This window comes from Parasteatoda tepidariorum, chromosome 5 (genome assembly GCF_982258835.1).
Source record: "Parasteatoda tepidariorum strain Cologne lab strain chromosome 5, Ptep-v5.0, whole genome shotgun sequence".
Lineage (NCBI taxonomy): Eukaryota > Metazoa > Arthropoda > Arachnida > Araneae > Theridiidae > Parasteatoda > Parasteatoda tepidariorum.
The window spans coordinates 34683380-34695684 of record NC_141759.1 but is presented as its reverse complement, the minus strand read 5'-3'; the positions used below and the strand labels follow the sequence as shown (position 1 = coordinate 34695684).

Genomic DNA, 12305 nt, shown 5'->3' with positions numbered 1-12305 from the left:
TTAAGAATGAATGATGATCAAACGACGAATAAAGCTTTCTAGCTAAGCTAATAGGGGCTAGAAGAAAAGGAAGACCCATATTGAGGTGGGGGGACTGCCTCTAGAGTGTCTTGTCTCAATTAACGTCAGAGACTGGGTGGCAGTGGTGTGCAAAAGGTCTCATCTTCTTGAGATTGCCAGATTTCATCCAGGACTGTTGAGCTATTGATGATTATAATAAAAATCTCTATCAAAAAGATGGTGGCAATCTTGCAATAATATTAATTGTTATTTTTTTCCTAATCTTCTTTTTTATTATCTGATTAACACGTTTATTAAAGTTCTATAATTTTGAGGCATGAAGAAGTGTTTAAATACTGAAAAAATAATTGATAAAATATTAAAACTAAGATTATATTATTAACAAAAATTTGAAGTAAAAGGAATCACTTCAAATACATGTTTTACAACTCTGAAACACTGTAAGTCTTTCATCTTATTTTGTTTGATTTTAATTTTATTGTTGCTCCACACTTAGTTTATAACACTGTTTGATTTGGTTACACATTCATTTATTTAGTAATGTTTAGGTTTTACACAAAATAGTTTCGTCCTACTCATATGCTAGATTTTTAAAAGTATCCACCTTAACCCTTTTCTTATGAGCCTCATCTTTAGCTGGGGTCCACTTGATGCCCTGTTTATACGAGTGTTGTAATTAGGCGATGTCAGCGTTAAACCGTCTGGAAACCACTCCGATTTGCCTCAATCTAGGTATCATTGATTATTATTCCATTAACCTTTAATCCTATTATCCATTTACCTACAACAGATTAATACCACCAAAAATATATTTTGCTTGAGATTAATAAGGTTTCTAAGTTGAAACAAGTTTCATTTGTGTGCTGCAGTGAAGTATTTTCTAACTACAAAAGTAAAATATAATAAGAAATCTTAACATGCAATGTGCACACTTCACGTTGTGGTGCCATTTTAGTGGAGTGGACTACAGTAACGAAAGGGGCAAGCTGAGAAAACAAAAAATTTTCAACAAAAATTTGTTAAATAGAAAATTTATTTAGCTGCTTTATGTGTCTTTTAAAAGATCTTTGAAGAATTTTGGAGACTCCTCTTCAGTTGAGGAAACTGAATTTCTTTTCCTGAAATGTTAATAAAAACGATTTCATATTTAAATTAAAACAAATCGATTAAAAATCTGTGATTATTGTACAATATAATATGCTATACATGCTGGGAAAAAAAGTTATACTTTTAATAACTTATGATTCTACAGTGGACTGATAGTAAAGACACGGTTCCCAATAGAACATCGAAGTCGAGCATCATTGGCTGTGTCAGTAAGCAAATGGGTGACCACTTTGATTAACCTGTGAAGTGACCAAGGGTATTGGTCTTTGTTAAACTGCTCTACCGTAAAGTGTTTGACTTTGGGCATCGGGCTACCAAAGCAGGGGAACCACCCTCCCTGCAGAGAATCAATATTGCGATGGCATGTCTTCGGATCATCCTCAGGGATGTTTCCTTGACTGTCGGTAATAACCCATTTCTCGCCATAGCTCTAGTGTGACGTAAATAAAGTACCTACCTACCTTAATAACTTATGACCTGACATGCAGGCTTTACATACTGGTATGTAATTACCATGATGTGACCTTACATGAGACCATTGTTTACATAAGACCCAAAATCATCCACTGGATGTGTACTAGTCATCATTGGACATCTAGTAGACACCATACCATGATCATGCTCAGTGCTTATGGGCGTCCATTATTTTGCTGTACAATAACCATAGATGACCAAAAATTTAAAAGTATAATTTAGCTTCAGTTAATTTGAAGTAATTATGGTATTTGAAGTAATAATTATATATAACTGTTTTGATGTTATTCTCATGTCCAAATCAGACATATTTTCTGTATTTAGAGTTTGATATAGATATTATATTTTTTGCAACTAAGCAGTTCTACGTCCACCAATGCTTTTACTACCCAGTTTTATGTATTCCAGCTCAAATACCCTTTTCTTTTTGAGATCTAAAATAGTTTTTGCATTACAAGAATTGCGAATGTATTTATGCAAAGCTAAAAAATTTCAATAAGTTGTTTTTTTAAAAGTTTCAAATCTTTATAAACAATTAGTGAATTTTCTCTGCTTTTCACCAATAGCTGGACTTGTGCTGGGGATTGATTCCTCGTACTAAAGAGATTAATTTTCGACTATCGCACTTGTGCTGGGGATTGATTCCTCGTACTAAAGAGATTAATTTTCGACTATCGCACTTGTGCTGGGGATTGATTCCTCGTACTAAAGAGATTAATTTTCGACTATCGCACTTGTGCTGGGGATTGATTCCTCGTACTAAAGAGATTAATTTTCGACTATCGCACTTGTGCTGGGGATTGATTCCTCGTACTAAAGAGATTAATTTTCGACTATCGCACTTGTGCTGGGGATTGATTCCTCGTACTAAAGAGATTAATTTTCGACTATCGCACTTGTGCTGGGGATTGATTCCTCGTACTAAAGAGATTAATTTTCGACTATCGCACTTGTGCTGGGGATTGATTCCTCGTACTAAAGAGATTAATTTTCGACTATCGCACTTGTGCTGGGGATTGATTCCTCGTACTAAAGAGATTAATTTTCGACTATCGCACTTGTGCTGGGGATTGATTCCTCGTACTAAAGACATTAATTTTCGACTATCGCACTTGTGCTGGGGATTGATTCCTCGTACTAAAGAGATTAATTTTCGACTACCACACTTGAGCCGGGGATTGATTCCTCGTTCTAAAAGCTGAGTGTTGCGTTGGACCTGCCCATCGTGACTTCGAAAACCACTTTTAAAGATATTTTGCACTTGACATACTATCTCGAATATTCTTCTACGCAAGCTCTGCAGAGAACCGAGGGTTTCTGATAACTGCGCTGCGCAAAACTTACGCAGGTAAGCGTGCGGAATTATGCGTGCAAAATCTCTCAAACGTAATAATACCACAATTTCAGAGCAGGAAAAGTCTACGGTTGATTGTGGAGGTAGTTACAAAGGCCGTGGTATTAATATCTACATCTATCGTTTGGTCTCAATTAAGAACGAATCCTAACCCGTCACCAAAAGTCCATTAGTGTAACTCTAGTGCTACGTTAACAAACAAGCCGAGCTCTCTATACATTTTAAGGGGCATCCGTGAATTAGAGATGCTTTTAAAGGTTTTTTGCTCACACTTACCCAGTGCACGAAAAATATCTTTGATCTTTTCCAAATGTCTCTGCATCGTTGATCGTCTGTGGGAGAATTTCATTGAGGGTTTCAGGTAAAAATGTTGCGCTTATGGATGCTAAAATGCACACCAGTCCGAAAATAAGAAAAGGGATGTATTTATCAATGAATGCCTGAAAAAAGAAAATACGGAACTAAATGTAACTAAACAAGAAGAGAACATTAATTGAATAATTAGAACAATAGTTTGGTATGATTTTTTAATGTCATAAAAATAAAATGCGGTTATTGCGTTAAGTGAACGAACATTTTAAAAGATTTTAAGAACGAACAATAGTCCAAGTGGTCAAGAAATTCTTTGGAACTGTGGCTGAAAAGATGGACAGTTCGAAGCTCATGTAGTGAAGTTACTTAAATTTTAGAGTTTACAGTTGAACAACACACTATTTGGTTAATTAAAGAACTTTCTTCGCGAGTTGTCTAGAGCACTGTTGATAACTATGGTTACGACGTCAAAACATTTCAAAAAGGGGTGTGGGGTTAACTTTATGGGCTAGCTTTGACTCGCGTTCTCCACTTCTTAAAACGCGCTTTTTCTTATAACAGGAGATAGCCCCAGATTCTGTCGCGGAAGATTTCTTATTACATGCACAGTACACACTTCTTCTGAAGATCTGCACTAAATTCACTTTGTTTCCTCTCCTATCTCTAAATATATAGAGAAACAGCATATTGCTGACAAAAATGAAATACTTTCTGCTATTCGACTGTTTTGACCTAAAAATAAGCATCTTTATACTGAATTTATAATGGTGAATAGTACTATTATATCTTTGTAAAATGATAGCAAAAAATGGAGCTTTCCAAAAACTTTAGGACAATCCTTTTTTTTTAAAATTAAAATTGGTGACTTAGTTCCATCAAGCAAAAATGATAATTGCGCCTAAAAATGTGGAAAGTGATGATCATTAAAGAGCTAAAGTCGATTATAATTAAGCTCAGCGGCACGACAGCCCTTGAGGGCCAAGGCCTACTGTGCCCATCTCAGTTTTCTTGACCTTGGTCTCTGGGGTGCAGGAGCAGATGTTCCGGTCAGGTGGTCAGCCGAACGCGGAACCCTCAGTGTTTAGTTCCCAAGCATGCTTGGTACTCATTTATCGACCCACTGAAGGGATGAAAGGCTGAGTCAACCTTGCCCGGCCCGAGGATCGAACCAGGGACCTGTGGCACGACAGCGCGAAGCGCTACCGCTCAGCCACCGGGCGTCTCAAAGTCGATTATAAGATATTAAAATTAGCAACACTTGCTAACTTTTATTTTTTCAGTTCAATATTGAAAGTGAGAGAAGAGAATATTTTCGTTTTAATAACTTGTTATTAACATTAGAAAACTGGACTTCACAGATTTTTCGAGACAGTAAAAACATCTGTTTGCATTTGTGATTCATTTTATGTATTAATGAGGTTAGATCATTGTTGCTGTTAAATTCTGATTCTAAATTAGCGAAACTATCTACCTTTTCAAACTTGTAATCACCAATTTCCAGATGACGGATTTGAAGATCTGAATTAAAACATGGCGTATATTAGTTTTTTTTCTCCACTTACCGGTTAGTTAATTTCTTTTGCATTTTGTTCTAACAACATAAAGCCTGTTTAAGAGTTTGAGTGATGCGTGAGTCACTGAAGCAATATCATCTGCATAAAAAAGTATCTGCACAGAATAAGTAGAAATGTTTCCATTGGTGTTTATTTTAGAGTCTCTTATAACCATTTCTAGAGTTATATTAAACATGAGACAGGCCAGTGCATTTCTTTGATGAACGCCGTTTTTTTTATAACTAGCTTTTCAGTTAAATCACCCTGTAAGCCAATTTGAATCTTTGTTTCTTTAAGGTTTAAGGTCTCAGGAGAAAAAACTCTTCTGGTATGTCTAGTTCACGCATAGCACCCGAAAGGAAATCCCTGTTAATGCAGTCATAAGCTATACTAAATTTATAAAAAGATTATGGGTTTTAAGGCCGATCTCTCTGCATTTTTCCAAAAAGTTGCCAAAAGCTGAATGTTTGTTTAGTTGTTGGTATTTCCTTTCTAAAAAGCTGCACTGATAGTCACCAATCACATTACAAACAAATGGTGACAGCTTATCAAATTGAATTAAAAAAGAGTTCTATATAGGAGGAGCACAGCAGACTGATTCCTCTATAGTTACAACAGTCAAGCACATCTCCTATCTTTTGTATCATACTTATGATACCTATCTTCCATTCCTCAGCAAGCATTTCACTGTTCCATATGTTTGAATTAGATCAGTCAATAACAATATGCAGTTAGACCCTACAATTTAAAGAAATTCAAGTGGGATGTTGCTAGGCCCAGGTGATTTATTGTTCTTTAGCTTTTCAAATGCATTTTCTATTTCAGACAATCAAGGTGGCTTAATAAAGTGGGGGCACCTATGTTGCCATTGTTTTTTCTATATTAATGTTTGTGCCGTCTATACACTATACCATAAGCCTAGTCGTGTCATTATCTTATCTCTTTGAGTCATGTCAGATCCGATGAATCAGTGAGAGCCCATTAAGGTTAGTACTAAGTAACCAGAGCAAATCTAAGTCGTTGGTATTATTAAACTCCGGCAAAATATAATAATATCTTAACCTATAATTAATTTTTCACTTTAAATTTTACTACTATTTCGGAAAATCAATTTTAGGCAGGTATGAACTCCCCTGAAAGCTTTTCGCTACATTTTACGACCCTCTATATAGTGTTCTTGAACTTGCACATTACAACAAAAAAATAGGCTTAAAAAAACTGTAGCTTGGAGAGAGAAACCTATTGCAAATTTAAAATCAGCAATCTTTTTGCAACATTTTACGACCCTCGCTTATATATATATTGTTTTTAAACTTGCTCATATTGTCAAAAAATAGACTATAAAAAACTGTAGCTTGGAGAGAGAAACCTATTGCAGATTTAAAATCAGCAATCTTTTTGCTACATTTTACGACCCTCGGTTATATATATATTGTTTTTAAACTTGCACATTTCGTCAAAAAATAGACTAAACAAAAACTGTAGCTTGGAGAGAGAAACCTATTGCAGATTTAAAGTCAGCAATCTTATCGCAAAATTTTACGACCCTCAGTTATATATATGATGTTTTTAAACTTGCACATTACGACAAAAAAATAGTCTAACAAAAAACTGTAGCTTGGAGAGAGAAACCTAATGCAGATTTAAAATCAGCAATCTTTTTGCTACATTTTACGACCCTCGGTTATATATAATGTTTTTAAACTTGCACATTTCATCAAAAAACAGACTAAAAAAAAACTAGCTTGGAGAGAGAAACCGATTGCAGCTTTGAAATTAGCGATATGACAGTGTCTGTTACAAAATTTCATGCAACAGAAAAAAACTTGTTTCCTTTGTTTAACTAATTTTGAAAGATTTTCAAAATTGTAAATAGGCTTGTGTTCTTAATAATACACATCGTAAAAAAAAGGACTAGTATACTATTTTAAAACTGTTTCTTGTCGAAAAATTAGATAAAAATTAATCAAATATTTTGTTTTTATGTGAGACTGAAACTCAATAGCCTTTAGACCCATAGTTACGTCTTTAAAGGTTGTTTCATTATTACACATTAAATTTGAAATAGCGCGTCAAAAAATGAAAGACAGGGTTTTATTATTGCTTTATATCTTACCAAAAACACAATATAAGGCACTATGATGTTTGCAACACCTGCAAAAGTTCCACTCATTCCCATGCCTATAGCTCGAATTGTTGTTGGATACAGCTCTGAGCATTGCTGGTAGACTGCCATGAACGCTGCTGACGCACCAAACTTACCGATTAATGAGCAAGCCACTGCCAAAGACGGTACACCTGTTTAAGAGATTTAACGAAAAATTAATTAACTATGTTAAATTATCCAATTAATGATTAGGGTTCTTCAAACAGCATCGTTTCTTTTTTTTTTTGTCTGATGGTCATCATGTTTTGCTTAAAAATCTTCCTCTGTTGTTAACATTCGAACAACTAGATGCCTACAAGCGACGTCACGAATGTGTAAATCGTAGGAGCATTTGTTTATGCCACGATTCAGTAGCCAATTAGGTACGACACACGCGTGACGTCATTTGCTGGTATCCAATTAAATCTGATTCGAAAATTTATTTAGCGTGATAATAAAACAAGCTTAATAGCTGTAACGTTAACACGGTAAGAACAACCATGTGATAAGGCAGTGTTCTTCTCGAGTTGTAAGTACCCAATTAGGACATTTTAGTCATTAAGTGCATCCTTGAGTTCCTATAACTGAACTCAGTTTAAAAGTTAAAGAGTTCTGACTTGTGGGTAATATTTTGAATAAGATTCGTTGAGAGACAAGTTTACCGAAAAAAAGGAAACGAAATTTCCACTAGGATGTAACATGAAGTACATCAACGAGGTATTTTTATCGGGCTCAATCTCAGAGTTGTAAGTATGTATTTTTTCTTCTTTACTTTAATATTTATCTTAATTATTCAAAATATTCGATCATGTGAAAAAGCTAGTGCGAAATAACCATATATTTTTGGAAACTGCGATTGTTATACTTCATATTTGGTATTTGAATCAAGTTAAGCTATTATATGGGAAAGAAAAACTGTTAATTTTCTTATAAAACATTAGTTTTCTTACAGAAAAGTCATTTCTAGTAGAAGATTTTGCAACCAAATTAAAAATAAAGTTATATTTTTATAATTTAAAAAACAGAATCAGCTAATCAATTAACTCAACTTTGGCGAAGTTGCTTTCAGCATATCTATGGCAGAGATGCCTATTCTCCGGATTCCACAAAATATTTTTAGAAACTGAAGAGAACTACAATCTAAAATTTGTAAATTTTTGGTTAGCGTTGCTAATTTTATAAAAGGGTCATCTCGACTTATCTGCTTTTATTTATCGGTAAAACACACATTTGCAGGCTTGTGTGCTCAATTAAGACTTATAAACCTTTGTCATATTAAAGGTCAGCGCGAGGATACATCCAGGGTAACATCGGGATTTGAACCCGCTACCACCACGCTTTGCACAGCGTTTGGTGGGCAATAACGCTGGGCCAGGGAAGCCACACTTAACTGTGGCAAAGTGGTGTTTTACATAAACCTTTGGTCCCGCAGTGGACTGATCGTTCAGACACGGTTCCCAGCAGATCACCGAAGTCAAGCATCACTGGCTGCGGTCAGTGTGTGGGTGGGTGACCACTTGGATCAGTCTGCGCAGGGACCGAGGGTGTGCGGTATTGGTCCTCGTTAAACTGCTCTACCGTAAAATGCTCGACTTCGCGTGCAGGTCGTCGGGCTACCGAAGCGGGGGTGCCATCCCCTCTGCAGAGGATCAAAATTGTGATGGCATGTCTTTGGATCATCCTCAGGGATGTTTCCTAGACCGTCGCCAATAGCCCATTGTGCAGCTCCAGTGCGTCGTAAATAATGCACCTACCTACCTACATAAACCTTTGAATTATTTGAACGAAATAGCGAGTAAAAACTTTATAAATTAAATTTACTAAGCGAAAAACCATACTTTAAAATACTCCCATTCGTTGTCCGGAGTAAGTTGGCATCTATGGCCTCTTGGCTGGTAGGGAGGGGGGGGGGTAAACGCAACCCCTGATATACCTAACATGATGTTGACATGGAATAAAAACTACAGACCTGAGGGATGGTAAAGGATCCCGATATCATTTTTCTTTTGCTATTCTAATCTAAACAATTTTGACACCTTTTGTCGCAACTCTCTTTAGATATAAAATCCTCACCCTCCGATTTCAAGTTCCCTCCCTATAGAAGCCCATAATTTTACTGGCTTTCATCCTTAAAAAAAATAATCTGATCTAAAAAATAATAATAATCTGATAATAGTAATACCGAGTAATAGTAATAATCTGATTAACCGAGGTAATGAACTGCCTGGAATGCTTAGGTCATTTCCCGATCTACTTATGCCCAGCATTCTTTACAGTGATGTATTTTTAAGGTAATGAGTCATCATTACCGACACTAATATTTTTTTAAAGTTTAGGGCCATTGCCCGGTATTCTTGCCCAGAAACATATATTCTTGACTTGTACAGGGTTGCCACGGGCTGCTAAAATTGCAAAAAGTGCTAACTGTTAAAATTCGAAATTTTATTAAAAGAAATTAAAATTTGCAACTTTTAAAAGCATATATTTTTTTTAGTTTACTATTGAAACAAACTAACTAATACAGTTGTTTCGGAGTTCCTATCCGAATGGGATAATTGGAGGATGGGAAGGGTGGTGCTGCTTTAAATTAAAGTTAAATCTCAAGTTGGGGTACATAATTTAATACCTGGGTTACATGTGAAGCAAAATCGCAGTTTGATACATAAAAAAAATTATACGAATGCGAAAAAGAGATAAAAAGGTGAAAAAAGAAAAATATTTACAAGTATATACATGAGGGGAAGACTCCCTATGCATTCCCTCGCCTTCCCCCGGTAACCGGGCTTCTCAGGTGCAGAGTGCATAGTTCGTCTAAGGTGGAGGGGATAAACTTAATTATCGGAAATGCTTTGAAAGCACGCAATCGCTTAGAAAGTAAGCGGTAATCGAGTTAAATTTAACGTTGTTGTCTATAAAATCTATGTCTAGTAATTTATTAAAATCGCAGGTAGAACACTCTTTAACTCCTTTAAAAAAAGGAAGCATTAATTTTAAATAGGTATTTGTCGATTTTATCAATTTTTTACTATAGAAAGTAAATGCAAAAATGTTTGTATATGAATAATATGAAGTCATAGTGGTAGATATAATAAATATATAAAAATGAATTCAGTTTCTACTATTTTTTACATAAATAGTCGCCTGTGGCGTATCTGCTAGTACTTCTTAGACTGCTATTTTTTAAGGGTAAGTATCGTTGGCCAGTAAATATTTGCGCGGTATTCCTTGCACCGATGTTTTTTAATGTTAAGAGCCATTGCCAGATATTCATTTTCCCTATATTCCTTACGCTAATGGTTTTTAAGTTTAAAGGTCATTGCCCGGTATTTCCTACTCTAAAACATTTTTCCAAATATATTCTAAGCGCAAAAAACGGAGCTGCTTCCAAGCAAAAGAGAAAAAAGGGCGAACAGAATTTACATTTCAGAACTCTATAAACCACCGAGAAAGGTTTCGTGGAAAAAATGTATTTTTTTTGGGAAGTATGCTTAATTTGGGACTTACCTGGAATGATTGCAACGAGAAGACAGGCAGATCCAGTGATAGCCAAAGCTGTTACTGAACACCATCGTCGACCCCATTTCTCCATGAAATACCAACTAAACACAAGTCCAGGTATCTCAACAAGAGCTAGCAGAAAGAAATTCAGAAATGGATCACCAGCGAGATTTGAAGCATTGATTTGAAGGCCATAATAGGCAAAGATATCTGCGACCCTGCAAGGAAGAAACAATCGTAAACTTTATTCATCGCCTACCTTTTTTTTGTTGCTTTGAATTGAATTGAATTGAATTGTATGTAGGATTTAAAGGCGCAAGGTCCACGTAGAACATTGTAACTTCTATTAGTCTGAAAAAGGAAATACTCTCTAGAACAGTGGTTACTAACTGGCAGACCGCGAAGCCTTTTTTTTGTGGTTCGCGAAATAAAATATATTAGTTGTCATTTTTTGGGGACAATTTTCGTACAAAATCTATATAGGTTTAAAATGCTTTTCTTTCGTTTGAAAAACCTAATTTCTTTGTTTCTGCGAAATTTAACATACCAACGGTGCTAAAAAATAAAAAGTATTCATTGGTAACTCAATTTTTTATGTTTTGTGATTTAAAGATATTCAGTTATTTATTTGCAGAATTATTTATTTTAGAATTTCTTTCAAGAGATGAGAAATTTGATTCTACCACAATATATTAAGAATTTAAAATTTATTTTTTCGGAAATTATGTACATTCAGACGTGGTAATTTGCTCCGGACAGCAGATAAATATTTTTGAGTTGTAGTCTTTTAATGTGAATTCTTGATTTAGTAAGTTCAAATTATAGGATTTTTACTCTCAACTACTTTTAAATAGTTTAAAGGTTTATGTTATACGTTACTTTGTTATACGTTACTACTACCATTACCTCCTACATCAGAAAGCCTCTATACGGTATTTTAAAAGTAGTCTGCGCAAACTATCTAAAAAGTGAACCAGTTGAGAGCATGAACCCAAATTCTATTTTAAGTGTAGAGTTTTTGGTAGAAATCACATAAATCTCAGTACGCTGCCGCGAAGCGGCATTATCCGATTCATCTGCATACCTGCCAACTTTCACTCCTTCCGAGAATGGTTTTCAGAGTGGTTGTAAAACAATAACTGAAAATCAATCTGATTCAAAAATATATTTATATTTTGATCCTGTTGAAATTTGCTCGCGTCAAGATTATTATGCTTTCATATATTTATTGTAATTATTTATATGTAGTGGTGGTCTGACTCATCTATAATTATCATTATAATTCAAAAAGTTAATTGGAATAACCTGAGTATTGCTACCACCATAAATATGAAAATAAAATCTTCCGGAAAATCCGGAAGAGTTGGCAGGCATGCATCCGTTGTAATAAATCGATGATGAGGAGGCATTTTAAGTGCATACCTGCCAACTTTTAATCCCTTCCAATATGATTTTTCCCAGTGGTATTAAATTGGAATAAAAATTTCAATTTTAAGCAAAAAAATACGTTGTATTTGAAAAAGCTTAAACTTCCTACCATGATAGTAACACATATTAATATATATGCTTAGTTTTCTTAAGAATAGTGGTGATGAAAATCATTTAAAAGTTTAGTTTATAAAAGAAAAAATAGTATATATTTACTACCACTTTAAATACAAAAATAAAATTTTACGCCAAATGCGTAAAAGTTGGCAGGTATGTAAAGTGTAATTGAGAGAAATTTATCATATATATTTGAGAATTGAATCTATAGTGGTTGACAAGTAAATAAGAGAAACCAATTATATTGATAAATTAAAAAATTTTTTAGACATATATTTGCTACCACTTTCTTATT

General features: G+C 34.7%; 1 protein-coding gene across 1 annotated transcript in view; it reads right to left on the bottom strand.

Annotated features, from left to right (window-relative positions):
• Positions 1-1036: 1036 nt before the first annotated feature.
• LOC107445036 (organic cation transporter 1) overlaps positions 1037-12305 on the bottom strand; it is a 35054-nt gene continuing 23785 nt past the window's right edge. The window contains exons 7-10 of the mRNA XM_087163649.1: positions 10472-10683; positions 6938-7119; positions 3233-3396; positions 1037-1139 (exon numbers count right to left, since the gene is read on the bottom strand). Of these exons, the coding sequence (XP_087019775.1) occupies positions 1067-1139; positions 3233-3396; positions 6938-7119; positions 10472-10683 (631 nt within the window). The 3' untranslated portion in view covers positions 1037-1066. The remainder of the gene's footprint in view (positions 1140-3232; positions 3397-6937; positions 7120-10471; positions 10684-12305) is intronic.